Here is a 22,883-nt window from a genome sequence, read left to right as displayed (position 1 = left end):
TGCACGTGTATTTTAATAAGTTTTAGTCTACTGAGCAATCGCATGGTGGATATGGTAGTGACCGGTAATGTAAGATGAAGTTTCAGCTCTGTATACAAATCAGTGACACTACTAGCAATGGCCGAGAGTTACTGTCACAAGTTTGGTGAGTTCTTTTACAGTTGAAAGATCACAAATTATCTGTCCAGGAGGAGTAAGAGATAAATCGGTTGGATAATATTGGCAAAGTTTATTTGCTTTTTCCATAATTTTCCTCTTCTAAGCTGATTAGTTCTCTTGGCTACAGTAGGAAAAATTTTGCTGATATAATTTACATCTTTCATGCTTTCTTAGTTTACTAAAATCTGCTGGATTATCATATCCAGGCAACCATTAAACACAAATATTCAGAATTTCTCTTTTGGGTTTAGAATTCTTTCATCAGTCGGCAACTCATCAAATAACATTTTGACAGGATGTCATGCTTTTCTGAAAACTGGGTCTATTTTCCAGGGATTTGCAATTTCCTTTGCTACCTTTAAATTGCATTAATGAAATTTTGTCTCAATTCTGGCATATTATTCTGAACCTGTTCTAACAGTGAGGCTGCTGTCTGAATGTCAGTGGACCGAGCTCGATAGCTGCAGTCGCTTAAGTGCGGCCAGTATCCAGTATTCGGGAGATAGTAGGTTCGAATCCCACTGTCGGCAGCCCTGAAGATGGTTTTCCGTGGTTTCCCATTTTCACACCAGGCAAATGCTGGGGCTGTACCTTAATTAAGGCCACGGCCGCTTCCTTCCCACTCCTAGCCCTTCCCTCTCCCATCGTCGCCATAAGACCTATCTGTGTCGGTGCGACGTAAAGCAAAATAGCAAAAAAAAAAAAAAAAAAAAATGAATGTCAGTGGATTTATCTTTCAAATATTTAAACAATATTAATTGTCATATCTTGCACTGGAACACAAGCAAAACCACAATGTCAAAACTATTCAGTCATTTTTTTATTTCCATTGCCTTTTGCTTTTGAAAACAGAATTACATTTTCAAGGCACATATAAGGGGCAGTCAAATGTAAACCAAACACCCTCTGCAACGTGACCATGGAATGGTTTTGTTCATAAGTAATTATTACCAAAAGCGTTAACATATTTATCCCACTGGAGACGGACTGTCAATTCTGGTTTTGTAGAAAGAGGTAGGTCGCTGACGGATCTACAACTGCATTCCCTCTTGCGCTTCCTTGTCCGAATGAAACAGATGTCTTCGATTGTCTTTCTTACTCCGTGATTTGTTGGTTTTCCTGGATAAAGGCCATCATTAAATCCTATCACATCAGGAGTAATGGCTCGCTGGGTCTGAACAGGGCGCGCATCGTCTTGAAGTGATGCCTGCCCTTCTTGGAATCTCCTATGCCACTTGTGTACGCTCATCATGGACATGCAGTGTTCGCCATATACAGCAGACATGCAACGATGAATTTCACGTACTCCAGCACTCTCAGCCACCGGAAAATGAACTACTTTAATTTTGTACCACAATTATCGTTACACAAATATATAAAAACTGCTCACTCCATCTTTGCTTTTTCTGCCGCCTTTCTCCTCTGCAAAGATTGCTTATTTTTGGTTCTGAGTTCAGTCAAGTCCACTAATGGGCAGCCTACACTGCTCCCCCGCAAATGCACCATAATTACAAGAATATTAAATATATACATAATCACCTAGATAGCGAGTGGGAAACACGACTGTCCTTTCACTATGTGATTTGGTTACTACTTTCTCCTTGCTGGGCTGGTCCTGAGAATCCGTCGTAGATCCATCGGGGGGGCAGAGTCCTTGCAAGATACCTGGTTGTTCTTCATGACAAGCTGTAGAAGTCTCATCTGCTGCTATGAAGTAGGCTGGTTTCACTACACATGCACAAGCACAAAAATTACAACATAGTGATCTTTATCATCAATCAGTGCTGTCAGGTCTCCCCCCATTCACTGTAGGTTGTAGGCTCAGATTATGTCATCTTTCCCCTCCTGTTGAACTCAAAACTCACTCTTGATTGCATTGCATATAATTCAAAAGGAAATCCCTAAATCATATTTAAGAATAATAATAGTGTTATTGGCTTTATGTCCCACTAACTACTTTTATGGTTTTCAGAGACGCTGAGGTGCTGGAATTTTGTCCTGCATGAGTTCCTTTATGTGCCAGTAAATCTACCAACATGAGGCTGACATATTTGAGCACCTTCAAATACCACTGGACTGAGCCTGAACCTGCCAAGTTGGGGTCAGAAGGCCAGTGCCTCGACTATCTGAGCCACTTAACCCGGCCAAATCATATTTAGAACCAGATCAGGATGATAATTCACTGTCAGTTGTGGTCAGTTCAGCTGGTTGACATGTGTACAGTTTTATATTAAAAGTTTGAGTACTGATAAACGTAAGTATGTAAGTGGTTTTCAAAAATGCTAGACAAAACAAGAAAAGGAAGAATAAAGCGATTGTTTTTTTTAAAGTGTAGGCGAAGATTCTTTGCCAGTTTACAGTAGCAAAAGTGTTGTCTTTGTGATAAATCTGTCTTTGGCCATGGGAGTAGGGGTGCGCAGCTGTGAGCTTGCATCAAGGAGATAGTGGGTTCAAACCCCACTGTCGGCAGCCCTGAAGATGGTTTTCCTTGGTTTCCCATTTTCTCACCAGACAAATGCTGGGGCGGTACCTTAATTAAGGCCACAGCTGCTTCCCTTCCCACTCCTAGGCCTTTCCTATCCCATCGTCGCCATAAGACCTATCTGTGTCGGTGCGACGTAAAGCAAAATAAAAAATAAAAAATTAATTTATCATTCTGGTTAGTGACAAAACCATTAGACTGTGAGTAAGCAAACTGTTCTGGGGGTGTAAGCCCCAGGTTAGTTTTGGAAAGCAGTTTTTAGGTCTCTAGCATTCTGTAGGACAACAACAGCGCATTCTATTTCACCTAGGGCAATAGCAGAGCGCAGTGCAGTGCATTTGATTTGACACATTCCTGTGGTCTTTATTCCACATTGTTTCCTTTATATGTTCTTTTTATTTGTGCTTTTATTCTGCTGGGGTTGGTAACGCAATCTAATTATCATTATTGATGGGAATGGCGTTGCATCTCTTTTCACGTTGGCCAATAGGAATGCAAGTAGCTACTTCAGAAATGGATAGTGGCAGACACTGATCTTTATTAGGCTATAAAAGTAATTGTACTTCTGGGAGCGGGCTGGTGGGTTCCTAGTCATTGTAATGAACACATTTCTCCTGTGTAAGGAGTTTGAAGTAAGATTTTTATACTTTATACTTCCTTATAATGTTAAAAATCTTGGCTAGCAAGGTGTTAACTTTTGTCAATTACTGACACATGAGGAAAACACAAGTGTGAATACCAAACTGGTGTTTCTGTGACCCTGACCTGTATTTGTTTGTGTCAGAATGCTGCATACAACAGACATATTGGAAGGACTCATTGTAGTGCTCAAAGAGGTACCACCAACCTAACTTACTTGGATGAACCTAAATTCCACTTGTAAAAATGGGAAAGGTATGCAGTGGTATATTTCATGTTGGGTTTCTCAGACCCCACTGTGGTGTTCCAGGTTAATTCAATTTCTTTAGACCATGTTGCTAGAAGTCAAAGAGTATTGTAGCGGTATCAGAATTGCAATATCTATTTCTTTGACCATACATGCCACATCAGGTATCCTGTATGCAATAGTTCTTGAAAATGATATGATTGAAATTATAATTTTCTGTGTGTCCTTGGTGATACAAAGGGGGTAGTGGCAGAAGGGGTAAGGGAAGTGGCCAATATTTCCTGTCATGAACTCTCTCTCTGTAAACAAGGTGTAACAATGTGTTATTTTTTGTTTTGATAGGATGGATACTATTTTCAGTGTCAATTTCGTTTTTTTTATTTGCTCATTGTAAACAATTTTGTACAGTACACCCTATGCTGAGAATAAGAGGAATTTACCAAATTTCATGTAGCTAAACTTGTGCCACACAAACCACCAAGCAAAATGTAACAGTCAGACTAAATCGATGACTTGTCGATTTGAGTACATTACCATTGGTATAGTGAACACTTGTGTGTTGATTTTTTCATAAAATGTGGTTGATAAGTACCTAAAAAGTAAAAATCTGCATGTTGTAAACATTTCCTTTACATCGATGAATAGATGCAAGAGAGGGGAAAGGAATGAAAACTATGAGATGAATCAATAAGCTTGGTATAAATTGTAATTTTAGGTACTGGGACTATTATTTTGTTGTCTGGATCAGATTCTTCCAAATGACCATAAAATTGAAAAGTGGACTGTGTTTTATTTAAGAAAAGGATGTGGACCAGAATGCAGATTTCCCTTCTTAATACCATTTCTTCAGCCTTTCTGTTACTTCCAGGCCATCAAGAAGGTTTTGAAAGGGACCATGTCTTACAGTAAGTTTTATATGGTTATGATAAAATATTTATCAAAGTAGTTCTTATTTCTTTCCATATCCACATTTTTAGTTGGTCCTGAAGTCTTGCAGTCTCTGAGAACTGAATTGATTTGGTGATCATGAAATTAGCCAAGTGCTTTGTGACCATGTTGAAACTGTTAAATTATTCTCCATTCCAAGAGTTTCCAAGTTAGATGTTTTGCTCGCGTGGACAAATTTTGACATTCTTGTGAATCTTGTTGCAACTTGTTGCTTTATTACCCTGTTGAAATTGTTAAGTGATTCTACTTTCAAAGAGTTTCACAGAGACAGAAACAAATGATAGTTAGAAGGTGATTAGTCTGTACTCATGGGCAAATTTTGTAAGGATGTAAAGGAGAGGGTATATAAGTCTCTAGTAGGACCTCAACTAGAGTATGGTTCCAGTGTATGGGACCCTCACCAGGATTATTTGATTCAAAAACTGGAAAAAATTCAAAGAAAAGCAGCTCGATTTGTTCTGGGTGATTTCTGACAAAAGAGTAGCGTTACAAAACTGTTGCAAAGTTAAGGCTGGGAAGACTTGTGGGAAAGGAGACAAGCTGCTCGACTAAGCAGTGTGTTACAATAGCTGTCAGTGGAGAAATGGCATGGAACGACATCAGTAGATGAATAAGTTTTGTCTTTAAAAGTAGGAAAGTTCACAATATGAAGATAAAGTTGGAATTCAAGAGGACAAATTGGGGCAAATATTCATTTATAGGAACGGGAGTTAGGAATTGGAATAACTTACCAAGGGAAATGTTCAATAATTTTCCAATTTTTTTGCGATCATTTAAGAAAAGGCTAGGAAAACAACTGATAGGGAATCTGCCATCTGGGCGACTGTCCTAAATGCAGATCAGTAGTGATTGATACATTTTTGCCCAACTAGATCCTTTCCTGCCATTTTATACCTCTCAGTGATCCTTGTATACTGTTCAGATATATGTATATATTTTTTGCAAATTGCAAAGTCACTGTGAATTATTGAGTAAGTGGTTGCACGGTTTTGGTCACGTAGCTATTAACTCGCATTTGAGAGATATCGGGTTCGAACCTTACTGTCAGCAACAATAAAGATGGTTTTATGTGGTTTCCCATTTTCACATGTTGATCAAGGCCATGGTCTATTCTTTCCAACTCTTAGCCCTTTCCTGTCTCATCATTATCATAAGACATATCTATGTTGGTGCGATGTAAAGCAAATAGTGAAGAAGAAGAAGAAGAAAGTGTTTCTATGTATTCTTTTCTGATTCCAGATTCCCTCTCAGAGTTGCTAGAAGCTGAATGGAGGTGTAACTGTGCAGTAAATATCAAATCATTTGTGAACAGTGGAGTTAAAGAGGCCAACAGAAGACAAGCATGGAAGGTGAGTGTTTCCTGTTTCTGTTGGTTATTGTGGCATAGTGAGTAATCTCCATAATTCTTTCATTCCTAACATTATTATAGAGCAGTGGTTCCTAAAGATTGCCAACCCTGCGGTCTAGGGGGTAGCTAGCCTACCTTTCACATGGAGGCTCCGGATTCAATCCCCAACCAGGTCAGAAATTTTTTTCTGGATCTGAGGGTTGGTTTGAGGTCCACTCAACGTATGTGAGAACAGCTGAGGAGCTATCTGACAGTGAGATATCAGCTCTGGTCTAGAATGCCAAGAATAATGTCTGAGGGAATTCATTGCACTGCTTACACATCACCCCGTAATATACAGGCCTTTGTGCTGAGTAGCAGTTCATGGTAGGTCAACGCCCTTTGGGGCTGTAGTGCTATGGGGTTTTATTTAATTTGATTCCCCATGTGTGCCCATGGGTTGCTTATATATTCTTTCAATAAATAATATATTAATACTACAGTTTTCCTCTATGCAACTGCACAATACCGTATGTGAGAATTCTGGAGAAAGGTAGCACTGTACAGTATATCAGGAAGGGTAGATTACCAGATCTCACTCTTGCAGGAGCTGGCCTTCAAGCGGTTTAAAAATGCTCAGACATTAATTTTTCAATTGAAGTTGTTAACTTCTTACATGCACTGTTCCACATGCACATTGGCTTGGATCAGAACAATTGTAAACTTGTATTGCAACCAGTCTGCTTATGTGAGGTTAGCCAGGGAGAATGTGGAAGCTGGATATTATCTCCGCTGACTTTTATCATCTATTCAGAATACATCATCAAGGAAACTCTCTAAGATGTGGAGATGGGAGTACTCTTAAATAGCTCCTGGATAAATAACATTAGATATGCCGATAGCAGCCATTTCTGCAGATAGTCAGTTACATAAAAAACCATCAGTATGGTCTAGATGAGAGATGCTCGTGTGAGGCATTTTGTCCTGCGGGGGCACAGCACTTTAAGTGGGCAGGGAGGCTCACGATGAGTGTATGCGAATCAGCCACAGTGACATTGTGGTTACGCCACAGGCTGTGAAGTCTGCGCAAATTCTCCCAATCACTCTCGCTCGATCTGTGACGTACCGACAATTGAACACAGGACGACGAAACAACTTACGGCACAACACCACAAACACTCAGTTTCGATTGCCAGTACTACCACAAGAGGGACTAGAGGCCGTCCCAGTGTGAAATCATGCCAAATACTTAGAGTAGACCTCGATCAAAACTTAAGACACAGGACTGGCAAGCGATGGAATCTGGGCAGAACCACATTTTAAAAGAATCGCAACAGAGGGTGGGTCCAGGGGAATATGGTAGAGAAATTCATGTGAAATACCAGGAAACTCTAAATAGTTTTAACCACATAAAAACTTTAACCTTTTAAGTGCTGAGCTAGCAGTTAACTGTTTGCTACCTCAGTGCTGAGTTTTTTCAGTTGTATGTAAAAAAGTTTGTAGAAGCCTCAATTTTTAACTTATCAGTGGGGTTATTAGCTTTAAATGAGAGGCGCGCGGCTGTGAGCTTGCATCCGGGAGATAGTAGGTTCGAATCCCACTATCGGCAGCCCTGAAAATGGTTTTCCGTGGTTTCCCATTTTCACACCACGCAAATGCTGGGGCTGTACATTAATTAAGGCCACGGCCGCTTCCTTCCAACTCCTTGTCCTTTCCTATCTCATCGTCGCCATAAGACCTATCTGTGTCGGTGCGACGTAAAGCCCCTAGCAAAAAAAAAAAGCTTTAAATGTGTATAAATGTTGGTTTGTTTTATAAATATAAATGCAAATGGAATCCTACAGCTGTTAGGCCCCTTAAAACAACAAGCATCATCAACAAGCAAGAATCCTACAGTTATGTTCAATATTATTTCGAGTTCTCGTGGACCATCTATAGACAGGCGTAGCAGTGCTTGACTGGCTATGTCAGCCCATCTATAGGCAGGCATAGCACTTACCGGGTTAATAAATAAGAATATTTTTTTTAAAAAGGGGAAAGTAACACCTATAAATAATTTGTTAAATAATAAAAAAAGGAATTTAACTAAATAAATTTAATTGAGAATAAGAAGAAATCTTTTCTTTCACTGAAACAATATTAAATCAAAAATCGTTTAATACATTTTAAAAATATTTTGCACGCGAACTGCAGTTCCTTTTCTGTAAAAAGAAAACTTTTAAATCGATTGTGAAATGAAATGGCGTATGGCTTTTAGTGCCGGGAGTGTCCGAGGACACGTTCGGCTCGCCAGGTGCAGGTCTTTTGATTTGACTCCCATAGGCGACCTGCGTGTCGTGATGAGGATGAAATGATGATGAAGACGACACATACACCCAGCCCCCGTGCCAGAGAAATTAACCAATGATGGTTAAAATTCCTGACCCTGCCGGGAATCGAACCTGGGACCCCTGTGACCAAAGGCCAGCACGCTAACCACATAGCCATGGAGCCGGACAATCGATTGTCATGTGACTATGCTAGTTTGAGAGCTCTCAATGACTATGATTTTTTTTTAATAATGGGGTACCGTTTTTAGTAGACAAATTTTTCTACCAAAATATTGAAGTGCGTTAAAAAAAACTCAATTTACAGGTCACACAAGAAATAAAATAAGTAAATAAACCAGAAGGGAAGGTGAACCATCACAACAAATTCAAAATACCACTAATGGCAGAAGGCGAAGTATCACTGTAGCGATAATAATTTGCTATTAGGCCTTAGCTGTGCCTAGAACAGTCTTTAAATATAACACTAGAGAATAACAATTACGGAGACCAGAGGTTTGTTTTGGTTTTAAGGCCGTCAAAGTACATACCGGGTATCACCTTGAAATTTAGAGGGGAACACTTTTATGGCTGGTTTCTGGTACACCACAGTTACCTGTGAGTTATCTAAATGCGCTTGTAACTTTAACTGCGCTGTTAACTTTAATGAGTTTCCAGAAACTTCAATCCAGATTTATAAGCCCTGGTAATAAACAGTACGGTTATCGTCATGTTTAGTATCTCTTGTCCTCCAATAGATGTCTCTACGCAAATGTTTTTAGGGTTATTTTGGTAATATCTAGTTACTTTTACTAGCAGGAGTTTTCTACAATGAAAAATGGTTGACAAATATGAACACAGTCATCCCAATCAATCTGATTCAACATGTAATAATCTCTCATAATATGAATATATGTACTATCTAATGTTTGTTTGTCCAACCCTTGTCCCGTTTCGCTACGGGGTCGGGTATGAGGTGAGATGAATTTGTCGTGGCGGTTTTTTATGACCGGATGCCCTTCCTGACGTCAACCTCATCAGAGGAGTTAATGGGAGATGAAATGAATGACGTGATATATGATAGTAGGGAGAGGGTGAAACCCGGTGCCGGCACATAGCCTACTCCTGTCGAATAGCACCAAGGGGTCTGCTCAAGGCTTAACGTCCCCATCCGACGGACGAATCACCATCAACAGCGTCATATGCCCTCACTCCATATGAGCACTGCGGAGAGGTTTGGAATTTAATCCAGGCTTTTGGCACGCAATCTAGTGATTAGAAATTGTATACCACCACCTCCCCTACCCTGCCGGCCAACATTCTGATGGTGTTAGACCGTTTTAGACTTCAGCGCCTTAACGATCATGGCCACTATCTAATAATGCAAGGATATATTTCCCCTTCTTTCTAATTCACAGTACGCAGACATCTTAAATTTCACCTTGATTGTTGTCATCAGTAAAATTATAAAAATACACAGCAATTACCAAACAGATCACTTTTCACTGATCCAAACACAATAAGCGTAAACAAAAATAATTACAAAAGTGAAAACATGCAGCACACTTTGGAACCTATCATTCAGACACTGATGATTCAATTATAGCGAGTAGAAGGAAGTAGTGTGATCACTCCTCTAGTTCATCGGTTCCTCCACTAGGTTGCTCTCCCAGCAGTATTTGAGCTTGAGCATACAAGTCAGCATACGAATAAAAGACAATTATTGCGTGCAGAATATTATGATTTTGCTTACCATTCCAGAAATCAGTTGTCAGATAGTATAGATAGCTTCCGGGTAGACTTTGTGGTCTTAGAAGATTTCAGTTCCTTTCTCATCTGTCTTGAAAATCAGCATTTCATATAATGTAACAAGTATAGGGATAATGTCCACAACAGGGTCATCGCAGCATCATCATTCTTTTGAATTAATAGTGATACTGTGCAGACTGTCCAAACACTCGTAAAATATATCGCCCCATAGACTATGTTCACGGGAGAGTTTTTGTTCCACTACACTTTCAACTTGCATGAACAGATTATAAACTGCTCTTGAAGGATGGTTGAGGAAAGTGCTGTCAGTGCTGTATTTATTGCTATAGTCCCTAATAAATGTGAGGGCTGCGGCAAGTATTTCTTCTGTAGGCTTTCCGTGAAGCAGGCTGACACATTTTGTGACCTTGAATACATTGCGTACTGTATATCCTCGTAGATAATAAATTAAACACTCCTTTGCAAGACTGCGGCTATCACTGTTGATTAGACCTAAATTGTCCTCCCAGTCCGGTAAGAGGTCATCCATGTTCTCAGTGAAGTCTAGTGCCTGTCTTATTTTATTTTGTGCGTTTTCTACTATGGCCTTATTTGTCTCTTCTGTCTTCTTAGCCAGTGTTCTCATTTGATTGACGAATGATGTCAATCTCAGTTCATATTTGGCTTACAAGTACTACCCGATGACAGGGCACGTTTGGTTGGCATTCAGATAGACTGCATGCAACATGTGTAACATGTGTGTAAATTTGGAAAATCTATTGTTGAAGGGTGGTCGTTACAACTTAATGAGCGTAGTATACCAAAGTGCCGTTCTAGTGGATCTTGATTAAATTTGGCTGTGAGCACATATCGGAATCCATTATTTCATAAATACTCGGAAATCTGTATGGTGCTCTCAATTGTTACTCTTAGGGATTTAAAGAGTTCTTTCTGAAGCAAAAGTATTATTCTCCCCACTGAGGTTATTTATCCATTTTATTAAGGTTTGATGCCCTACTCAATCTTTATAAAGCGCCCCTACTGGTGTAGAAGTATTTCATACACCTTTTAGTATTCGAAACACTTTCAACGTATTAGGTCGTGTTACGTACATGTAGTACGTGTTGAAGAGATGTTAAGTACAGAACAAAAATGGCCAGCCGGACACCAGTGGCCTAGGCCACCATAGCTCAATTGGTAGAGCAACCGACGCAAAATCGGGAGGTTGTGGGTTCGGATCCCACTGGTGTCCGGCTGGCCATTTTTGTTCTGTACTTAACATCTCTTCAACACGTACTACATGTACGTAACACGACCTAATATGTTGAAAGTCTGTTTCGATTACAATGCGGTCGTGAAAATTCAATATTCATCTTTTAGTATGTTTAATTCCCTTAATAATAATAATAATCGTATGGCCTCAGCTACCGTGTGCAGACATTTCGATTTGACGCCATCTGGCTGTCTGCTCGTCAATTTCGACGTTCCGTTTTACTCTAGGTCCGCTAGATGGCAGACAGAGTAAACCGGATCTCTCTTGGGCGTCTATGGCTGAGATTTAATTAATTTTGTCGGGTAAATACCAAATGTATCACCAGAGATCTTTTACATGCCGACATCGTACGACATGGAGTGTCGAATGGACTTTTTTCCGCCCTTCAAAAATCCGACTACCTCTGCCGGGTTTGAACCCGCTGTCTTCTAATCCCTCCGAGTTTATCTGTCTAAAGAACTTCATGCCATTTGCAACTAATTACTAAATAACTGAAAAGCAAGTCTCACGTTCATGCGCTGAAATGAAGTGGGGTCTATATGTGCAGATGTTAGCTTGTGGCAGACTTTCAAACCTACAAATGTATGGCAGTTATCCATTTAAAAAACTTGTCGATAAAATTTAAAGTCTACAACTTCATTATTGTAATAGACTTGCCTTTTGTCGTGAAAATTATTTCTGATGCACTTAATTATATGTACAGCATCCTATTAGAATCAAAAGGATTAGAAATAGAGCACATGACCTTCCCTTCTTTTCCATTTATTCATAAACATTTCCACACCTTTTTATTAGACTGACTCCTGTCTGAGGTGAAACCTATAATTAGCGCCAATTTGCTCCAGTTGTAAGACCACCTGGATTAAAATTTGTGACAAAATATGACCAGGTGTGGAATTTCAGCTTGCATACACAGCAACCGGTTGAACCCAATTATGCAATAGTGGCACAAACATGAACACTAACGCATGATTTGAGAGTTTATTTTTTCCCGTGTTCTTGGGTGTGTTCTCCTGTATTTACGAATCCATCAACTTTTAATGAGTTGGTGTTAAACTGAACCTCTTCTCTCAGTTTTACTTCATCATATATGAGAATTCCCGTGCGATTGTTTTCACTCTTCTCATCGCAGAAATAGTTCTCAGTAGCACTAATGGCATGGGTGTTCACCCCGTAAGGGCACTTAAGACCTTTAACTAATTTTCACTGGTTAGCCTCCGAAGGAAGGGGAAGTATGTCATGCCTTAAACAGTGTCTATAGCCCTTAGGTGATTTAATTTTAAATGATAGACTATCTGAAAGGAATTCGTTATCATAACTCATCCCTTTCTTATTTCTTAGCTGACTTTTTTAACATGGTGTCAATAATCACCTTTTGCTTTCTGCTTAATGTCGGCTCACTTGAATAATTTGACTGTAATTTGGGATCTCTTAATCGTTTTTCTAGCAACAAAATCTTAGCATTAGCTATTTACAATTTATTACAGATAGTCATTATATTACGTCCCTGTCTCTTTAGTTTGTTTCTAAGTGAACTTATTGTCTTTTTGGCTGTGTATGTATCTGTTTAATTTCTTTTAGCACTGTCAGAAAAAGCATTGAAACTTAATTTGCGGTGAAGCCTGTGTGATATGTTTCTTGAACCTTCCTCCGTCTTCGGAGGCTGTCTTTTACGGGGTGATTTTCGTTTGTTTAATTGTTTCGTGAGATATTGTGGCAAATTGGAGAATATATGAGGGACAGCGCCAGTTTTCAGTTTCCATCTATCTCTAGGAATTTCTACCTCTTCGCCTTGTATTACAAATGAATCTGATTTAACAATTAATTCATCAGAAAGATGTGAATCGCACACATAACACTTATCAGAAAGCTTTTTGTCCTTTCTGGGAATCGCCTTTTCCCATTTTGAAAATTCTGCTTCATTTTTTAGGTGGTTTGAAGAAGTGTTTACCTTTCATAGTTTTGTAGCCAGACTTACATCCCGGAATGAAGCAAGTAGGCATTTTTTCCTCGTCGGTATTTGTATAAGTTTCATAAACTCAGCACTATATTTACACTAAATAAAAGAACGCTATCACCAAATCACATGCTCTTCGCTTTCGCTTAACAATAATGTACGACAATTAAATTTTTGCCTTCAAAGAACAACACTACCGAACATAACCATATTACAACTACAGATACCAACCGGCGCAACCCTCAGATACCAACGGTGCTGCCACTAGCGGACGATTCATCACAGGCCCTATAATAGCCAACAGAGAACAACTTACGAGCTCACACTTTCTCTTCTACTTGCTATGATTCGATATTCATTTATTCTCGCTGCAGCTGTTGCAGATTTTTTTAGTAGATGGCAAACAAACTGAAAGAACACACATATACTGTTTTTCTCTTCAAGGATGCTGGACATGTACGGCAAGATAGCCGTTTCTTCAGTTTTCCTTCCGTATCTTGGCACAGAGTCTTACGTGCAAAATGTTGCTTATTCCTGCTCGTATCTCTCAGGAACTTGCTCATTTATCATTCTTCTTTGATATGTAATTTGACCTGATCAGATGCCAAACACTTTAAGAATTCCAATTCCATTTTTTTCCCGGGCTTTCATAGCACAACTTGAACAACACGAAAGCATTACAAACTGCGATCTCCAATAGCTAAAAGAAAGTAGCCATATCACTAAATTTTTCATTAGTAGTTCCCTAATCTACTCCTCAAACTGAGAATTTGTAGTTCTTAATAACTGCAACGGACTAGTAATTTGAGATGTTTTACTTACACTGATCATGCAACATGCATTGACAAAAATACTCTCGTAAGCTGCCTCTGTGGATCAGTGGTAGAGTGTCGGCCTCCGGATCCCAAGATAGTGGGTTCAAACCCGGCAGAGGTGGTCGGATTTTTTAAGGGCGGAAATAATTCCATTCGACACTCCATGTCGTACGATGTTTGCATGTAAAAGATCTCTGGTGACACATTTGGTGTTTACCTGACAAAATTCATTGAATCTCAGCCATAGACGCCCAAGAGAGTTTCGGTTTACTCGGTCTGCCATCTAGTGGACCTAGATTAAAACGGAACGTCGAAATTGACGAGCAGACAGCCAGATGGCGTCAAATGGAAATGTCTGCACATGGTAGCTGAGGCCATACGAGTGTTATTATTTTTAATACTCTCGTAACTGCTGATGTGCAGTCCACTTGAGAATTTCAATGGAACGTAGCTAGCTAACCCTGACTCAGGGTGTGAACTGTGTTGACACAGATAAGAAGGTAACATAAACTACAGCTCCCTGCAAGATTTTTAATTAAATAAGTCCAGATGTTTTATGTTTATTGAAAGTCTATGAGACCTCATGTCACTGGTTAAAGGAAATAACATTAAAAATCAATTTTATTATTCAGCAGGTTTATATTAAATGCATACCAGTACCTAAGATATTTATTATTTAGTACAAATGTAAATATTAATGGTAAATACTCCATAATATCAGATTGGGTGTTCACTAACTGTTGGTGGGACTCATGATTCAAAGCCTGACGAAAGAGATCTTAACATTATAGTTACACTGAATGATCAATTTGAGCCTGATGAATCCGTTTGATACGAGTTCTATTTTATTTGACGATTCATTTCTCGTATTGGAAGTTACATATACAGTAGAGGTGTCAAGCTCTGAGGAGATTGTAATCTCTAAACAGCTGGGACAGATGACACCATACAAGTGGAGTCAGTGACTAAAGCCAGTGATAACATGGAAGTAAACGTACTGACCGAAATATTGTCGACTCCAGCACATCCAAGCTCATTAAAACTACAATGAATGATTGTAAATATACTATAACCAGTTCATTATCACTTACTAATGTTTACGAAACTAATATAAGACCTCGTACAAAATGCTATGGGGTGGCGCCTCATATCAGTATTTGTTGGAATCAGCTCTAACATAAAGGTAACTACAGCACTAGCTGCAGTTACCAGTCGTTACGGAGATAACTGTGAAGAAGCCGATAACTTTTGCATACCTGCCATGTATTCCGTTTTTTTCCATAAAATGTGCAGATTTTGAGTGTGTTTTACGGTTGTACGGATGAACAATGTTATTGTACGGATTTTGAATATCCGCGCTTGGTTTCGCTTTCTGCGGTCAAATTGGATTTGTTTGACTTTTGATATTAGCTGGTAGAACGAGATGCAGTGTTTGAAATTCGACCGATAAATGTATTGATAATCACATTATCGATTATCACCGTGCTTTTGTCACCTGTTCGACCACAACTGCTGCTTCATTCAATCAGATGTTCCCAAACAAGTAGCAGGCTGCGATTTTGAAGAAAAGAAATCCGTGAAAAGTAACTGTGTCGTGCTTCGTAGCAGCTGAAAGGCTATGTTTGTGTGCGTGTGTAACATTGGCGGTAGTTCTGAAACTCGTGGAATTGTGTGACGAATTTCTAAGCGATTTAGTAATGTTCGTAAGAAACGATATTATCAGTCTTTTCGTGAGGCATATTCTGCTTAATTTCCTTGTTTTATACGATCACGGAAAGTGTTCCCAGTGTAAAGTGAAAACAGATGAGCACTCATCAAGAAGTAACTTCGTGTATTTAATTTTAGAGTTGATCATAACATACACAGTAAAACCTTGATGCATCGTTTTTCAAGGGGCAGGAGGAAAAAGACGACGGGTGTGGGGAAAACTATAAATGCGGGCAACATAAAAATAGGAGAAAAGCAAAATAATAAAATATGGGTACTGTATTGGGACATTTTTCGTTATGTAAATTTATTATTATTATTATTATTATTATTATTATTATTATTATTATTATTATTATTATTACTACTACTACTACTACTACTATAAGAACATAAGGATGCAGGATTCGAGGCTTCTGAAACAACTAGTACAACACAATCTTGTCTCAAAAAACACGACAACAGGATGTAACTGGATCAGAGAAGTAAGAGAGGATCTGAAGGAAATAGACCTTACAACAGAAGACACCACAAATAAGATAAAATTGAATACAAAACTCAAGAATACAAACCTCCGCTTTACCCTTACACAAAACAAACCAACAACACGCATATTTTCAGCTGAGGAAAGGGCACGAAGATCGGAGCGTCTGAAGAAGTACTGGGAAGACCGCAAAGCCCTAATAATCCCTTCAAAGAGACCTGAACGACGGACCGACTAAAGTGATCCTATGTGGTCATAAAAGAAGAAGAACAATGACGCATGGCCTCCAGAGCCGGGTGCATGTCTTTCGAGTTGTCGCGTGATAGGCGATCTACGCGCATATTAAAATGCGGCCCTACCTAAGATGAATTCTAATGTTTAATTCGACAAACAGAAAGCCCCGAACCATTGGAATTAACCAAGGAAAGTTAAAATCCTCGACCCAATCGAGACCCCTCGAACCAAAGGCCAACACGTGCTAACCATTTAGCTCATCCCATACATAACGGTATGAAAATATTGCAACCATGATATAGGCCTACGAGGTGAAAATAAAAAGCGTGACTTATGCTGTTTCATTTCACTTTTCTTTACACATTTTGTAATAATTGAAACCTTTAAGTTCAGTTCTCATATTACAAATTAAATATATACGTGGATATTACGGCAATAACCTGTATTTAGGAAAATATTCCGTAGACCCTTTGCGAACGATAGGTTAGATACCCAACACGGTGCTGCTCCCGCAGCTCAGCTCAGACGATGTCACAGAGGTTAGAAATTCAACGCAGCGTGTTTCGAATGATGTCACAGCGACTTGAGCGAAGCTGCCAACTTATGAACTAGTTACAAGACTAGGCTATGAGAAAAGATTATTGGTGTGGCTTGATTAGGTCTGGCTTGTAACAAGACTATTGGGCAGAGGCAACAAAGTGGTCAACAGGCCTCTAGCATCCCACACACTACACAAGCTGACGCAATTAATCACCCTGTGAATAATTAAAACGAATCTGGCGCACTGCGCGATTTTCTCTTTTTTTTCTGCAATGTTGTCGGCACTAGCCAGCCTATACCAACACAGAAAATGGTGGCAAATTTGAGTTTTATGCTGTCTACATTTTAATTCTTGTAAATAAGTATACTTCTAGGGGTCAGTTAGTGGTTGAGGAGAAGCGTTGGCACCACGGGGCTCGTAGTGAGGTTGCGTGTGAATAACCTGCGCACAGCACTCCAGCCTACAAGATCCTTGTTCAAGACTAGCAACTCCAAATCGCTCACACATTCTTGCAACAGGTTGCCGCTATTATATGCTAAGAGTATTGAGCAGTCTCTCTAAATTCAAAGAAATGTTGCGTATATTTTTCTTTTGTACGATTGATTAATGTGGGAAAATTGTGACCGAGGACAATTAATTTTTCGATGATCGATGCGATAAAACAATAGTTTGAGAAACGATGGATGCAGGGAAATTTAACATTGGTTTATGTGGAACATTTTTTGGACCGAATAAATCAAACAATGAATACGGCAAAACGACAGTTCCGGGAACGATGTATTTGACTTGTATTAGTATTGTTTATAATCCCCCCCACTGTCCTTTTTCATTATGTCTCAAGGCTGTTACGCATGTGCGTGTTGTTAAGAATTTTCCGCTTAAGGATCTTCCGGATTTCTCTTTTCGAAAGTTGGCAGGTATGCTTTTGTTTTGGAAACTCGTTTTAAACGTATCACCATGTTAAGTCACTGATAACTACGCATCTACAGATAACTGTCATTCCAGAAACCGGCCATTAAACTGCTTCTAATATTATTTCGAATGATGAATCTAAAATTTGAGAGATTTTCACTCAGTACCACAGGAACTATCAGCGCATCGCCATTGCGCTGTATAGCAAACATTTCAGTCGGACATGTTTTAATTCGTGGGAACTCCTTGTGCCAACAGTCATGGTAGACGAGCTACCTTCACCAAAGTATGAGCTTTAACGAACTTAACCGACGAAGAGGTCTGTAATTAATCCTTTCCGGCACATTTTATAAACTAGTCTTACCACACACTCTGTGTTAGTTTACAGAAAGAATTTGTATTACACTGTACTAATCATCCCCTTTAAGAGTAAATTAAAACAACCAATAACTTATCACCGTAGGTTCTAAGAAGTAAGAGGCTCCACAGCCACTTCAGTCCCTTAACTAGGGTGGAAGGTAATCATTTCCTTTAGCCATAATGGCTAGACAGAGCATCGCTTCAAATACAGCCATCTTGGAGATGACCATCTGCTGACTCCAGTTCACAGAGTAGGTCAATAAGTCAACGCACGTCAACAGTTGATAAATGCACAGTGGAGTCAAGGAATAAAAGCCATAGAAATTACTCCACGTCATCCAATCAAGATATTAGATGTACCACAATTAACAAATTACAGCTGTCTATCAGTTCATGGTGCATTGTTAATTGATACATTTTAAATTCCACACATACTAACAGTCATAGATGGCAGTAGTTATACTAATTCCCTTTAAATTATACTGCCACAGATCACTTCAGCGATATCAGAGTTCGAAATAGAGGCAGAAAGTAATGAAAGAAAGAGGGCCTCGCCGAATCTGATGGCAGAGAGCCAGTGGAAAGAACTTGTCTTCTCTTTGTGCAAGCAGGGGACAGTGCAAAATCTCTGCTATGTGGCCAATCATATCAAAGAAATGTAATGTAGACTCCCACCACAAAATGAAATGTGCTCATTGGCATGAGATTGTTGTATGGGATGAACAAATTAAAATAGTTGTAGACCTGAACGACGTGTTATTTTTGTATTATTACAAAGGTACAGAAACAGTAAAGAATCATGTTTTCACACTGGTAGTAGGTAATAAAAAGGAATTATACATTGTATTACTCTTTACAAGATGGAGAAGATCTGAGAAAGAGTGGTGCAAATTTAAAAGCCGGCTACAGAATCTCATATGTAATTTCACAGCAGTTGAAACCTTTTACTGCGAGACCATTTGTGAAGGAATGCATCGACATAGCTGTGGAATGTGTGTGCCCTACTGAAATGAGCGGTCAAATGAACCTGTTTCGAGCAACTGTTGCTTGATGTATAGAAGACGATATTGAACAGCAACTTTCATTAAAAGCTAAGGAGTTTTTTGCTTATTACAGATGCCTTGATGAAAGTATTGATGTTGTTGATACAGCACATCTTGCAATATTTATTCTGGGGGTGGACAAAGATCTCCAAGTTACGGAAAAGCTACTCAGTCTAGTTGCCATGAAGGGTACCACTACTGGGGAGGATGCAACTCAAACAAACGGGGAACTGCAGACTTCTAAATTGAAACGGTATATCTAAAGTGATGATCTGAAACTCAGGAATGAATACTACATCGCCTGCAGCATGTCCGGTCATGATGGTGTCTTCATTTTTTTTATACATCGAGTTGAGCCTCTATGGACTGCGTGGTAACAACCGACTTCATGTCAGTGTCTAGGTCTTGTTCTTGTTCCGGCTTTGACTTCCTGCCAGTATCTTCTGAGCCCAGTGACGAGTGCCTGTTTATGCTCTTCAGACAAATGTCCTTTCCATCTTCTGGAAGTTGATGCCATTTGGAAACCTTGGTAGTTGTTCACCAATCTTCTGAATGCGTTCCTGTCTTGAATTTCTTGGTCTGAAATAACAATCTGCCTCAGATCTTTTTCGCATTCCTGGAACCATCTCGGCCTTATGATGTATTTTTTTAAAACATACAGTACTTCTTAATTATTATTATTTTTAGTTTTGGAGTATGACATTATGCAGGGTTAATTTCCTGAAAATAAAACAAAAATTTAAGCCGACATTCTTTTTCCTTAAATTTTCTCTCCTTAAACTAGGGTGTGCAGATTATTGGACAGTGCATATATATTCTTCTTCTTTTGGTTCCTATCCACATGCTGTTGCAGAAGGATCTAGACTTTACCTACAATAGGAAAAAATGTGAATTACAATTTTTATCAATATATATTTATTTGGAATAAAATAGCAGAAGAATCAGATTTGTCATTGTCATGCTCCCATAAAACATCATCATCATTTCCGCCAAGTGAATTCGCGGTACCACATTTTAAAAAGATTTTTCCACCTGTGGTAGTGGAATGGAGTCCCATGCACATATTAACCACTCAAAAAATCCTTCTCACATCCGGCTGTTTGATTCTTCCATTGTACATGAATTTGTGCTTTTCATCAGCTGTCTGTTGCTTACATCACTGTTTCAGTGCTGCTCTGAAAGGTCAGAAATTTAAAATGATCAACATGGTAGTTCGCTTGAGTGTCTACTCCATCGAAGGAGAACCTTCTTACCAAATGGAGTACATACTACTTGGGCCGAGAACATACTCCTAATAAGAGCTCATGGGCTTGAGCATAAACTTTGGTAAGAATTCTATTTTTCATGACTCCCTCAATCCATGGCGTTACAGCCTTGTAAGGTCTTTGTCAAGTGACCACTGCTCAGCCTCAGGCTTGCAGATTACAAGGTGGCACGTAGTCAGCGCAAGGACTCCCGGCTGTTATTCTGACTTTCTAGGCTGGGGCCAATATCTCACCATTCGATGGCTCCTCAGATGTTCTCCTGTAGATTGACTGGACCTAAAACCTTCTCCTACATTCAGGTTAAATCTCCAACCTGCATGAGTATTGAACCCAGATCCTTCCGGTAAATAGCTTTGTTTAGCGATAAGGTACCATTTCCCTATAATTTTCAAATGTAAATTTTTATATCAGAAAGGACAGGCCAGTTAAATATTTATTATTTTCTGACAAAGTTGGAATACCCTTAATCTCATAGAATGGCCCTTCCAATGGAAAAAGCTAACTCCTCTGCTTCTTCTGTTCTTCCTCCTCTGATTCACTGCTATGATTAGTGATAAGTTCTTCCACTTCTGGACCACCTCTCACCTCATTATTGTAGAACTTTGCAATCTTCTCCTCAGCATGTTTCACTTTATTTCTCTGCTGTAACCTCTTGGGTATATTTAATTCTCACAATCTGAAAAGTACGTGAAAAGGCCCACTTGCCTATATCCAAAAAGTAACATTTCCACTCCGGTCTAGAAAGCCAAGAATAACGGCCAGGATGATTTGTCGTGCTGACCACACGATGCCTCGTAATCTGCAGGCCTTTGGGCTGAGCAGCGGTTGCTTGGTAGGCCATGGCCCTCCGGGGCTGTTGCGCCATGGAGTTTGGTTCAGTTTTAACATTTCCACTTGGCCTATCTGATCAAAAGATTATTTCCATACAGCTCTGGCTTTGTCTAGTTCACGGCCTGGTCTTGAAGCCACTGGTTGTGTTAATACTGCTTTGCCACAGACCATACTAATTCAATAGCACTCAAAAATGAGTGATGCAGAGGAAGTCATAGGACAGTGGCCTTCACTGCACAGCATCTCATCAACAACATACCTGAATTAAAAAAAAAAAAAAGGAATGTTATTATGCATTCATGTAAGTAAACAAGATTCGCTAAAATCAGTTCATGTTTAGATACATTTTGAGGGAACAATATTGGGTTTTGAAGGCTAGGAAGACTGTTTGACAAATCCTGTCAAATATATTTGAGAGAAACTCCATTTTCAGTGCTGTAACTTTTTTGAAACATGCTTTTTCCCTTCTTTTGGGACATCTTAAAGCACTTATTGGAAAAATATAATTCCAAAACACAAAAAATATACATCAATTTAAAATCAAATACCGGTAATACAGTACCAATATAATTGGTCCGTTATTGGACATTATACATTTTCTAGCTAACTCGTTCCTGTTGAAAGCATTGCATCCCAGTGTGCCAATTTAGGCTCATCAGTTTTGCATTGGCACTGCAGGTGGCTTTTAAGTACCCTATGCAGTGGCCTCGACGGTATGGACTAGCCATGCATCTTGGTAGGTGTGCTAGTTACCAAGTGACGAACCCAAATTAGCGCACTGGGGTGAAACGTTGGCAACAGGAATGAGAAAGCTGGAAAATTTATAATGTAACAGACCAATTATATTGGTATATGTAAATTTACTCATTCTGGACAAATATTTTAGGTTCCCTATGGGTACCGGTTTATGAAACAACCGGTAACACAGTTCGATGCTCAGTCGTATCACAAATATTTTGCAATGTTGATAGACTATCTTCCTTTAAAACCTTTGGAAATGAAGACTTGATGGCGGTGAACAGTCAGAAGGGCCCATATGAGGCAATAAAATTAACACAATTTTACTATTTATAGTAGGGCCTAGTTGGCAAAACAGTGTCCTAAAAAATACAATTATATTTATTGATGATTTAATGTTCTAAGGTGAATAATATATATTTATGGCTGATTTTCATAGAATAGTCCATAGTAAAAATGTAGTTTTTGGTATTGAAGATAGTCCTTACAGGCTATGGTTGTAAAATAGGAACAATTTTTAAAAGGGATATAGCAGAATGTTCCTAGGAATGATACTGTGTATTTGTTAAGAGTAGAACTAGGGGGAACTCCTCAAAACAGTTATTTAGAGAATATTCTTGAAGTAAGATGGAGAAAGAACTTCTGTTACACCGATGAAAGATGTTAGACAGATTGTTGATATGTGTAGAAAAAAGTCTAAGAAAAAATATGCCAGGTGCCAAAAAGAAAAGTGAAGTAATGTAATATTAAAGGTGATGCACTTCAGTACTCACTCCCCTGCTGGACTCCCTTGGTGACTGTCCTGGCAGGCTTATGTAGGACTAGAAGTAGCTGTTACGCAGCAGCGAACAACAAATGTTTGGCGT

At 39.2% G+C, this 22,883-nt stretch overlaps 1 protein-coding gene and 1 non-coding gene across 7 annotated transcripts in view; both read left to right on the top strand.

The window, feature by feature from the left end:
* Window positions 1-22,883, top strand: part of LOC136867329 (serine/threonine-protein phosphatase 6 regulatory ankyrin repeat subunit A) — a 205,624-nt gene that overhangs the window by 94,199 nt on the left and 88,542 nt on the right. For 5 of the 6 annotated variants that reach the window (XM_067144486.2, XM_068227073.1, XM_067144487.2 and 2 more), the window contains exon 2: window positions 5,715-5,824. In XM_067144486.2, coding sequence (XP_067000587.2) covers window positions 5,818-5,824 — 7 coding nt within the window. In that variant the 5' untranslated portion in view covers window positions 5,715-5,817. Of the gene's footprint in view, window positions 1-51; window positions 146-5,714; window positions 5,825-22,883 lie in introns of those variants that run through there. The other variant, XM_067144485.2, reaches the window with a different exon arrangement.
* On the top strand, window positions 11,037-11,113 carry TRNAL-CAA (transfer RNA leucine (anticodon CAA)). The gene has a single exon. It is a non-coding gene; the product is annotated as a tRNA-Leu (tRNA).

Source organism: Anabrus simplex, chromosome 3, assembly GCF_040414725.1.
Source record: "Anabrus simplex isolate iqAnaSimp1 chromosome 3, ASM4041472v1, whole genome shotgun sequence".
Classification (NCBI taxonomy): domain Eukaryota; kingdom Metazoa; phylum Arthropoda; class Insecta; order Orthoptera; family Tettigoniidae; genus Anabrus; species Anabrus simplex.
Note: the sequence above shows the minus strand (reverse complement) of the source record. Positions and strands in the feature narration are given on the sequence as shown.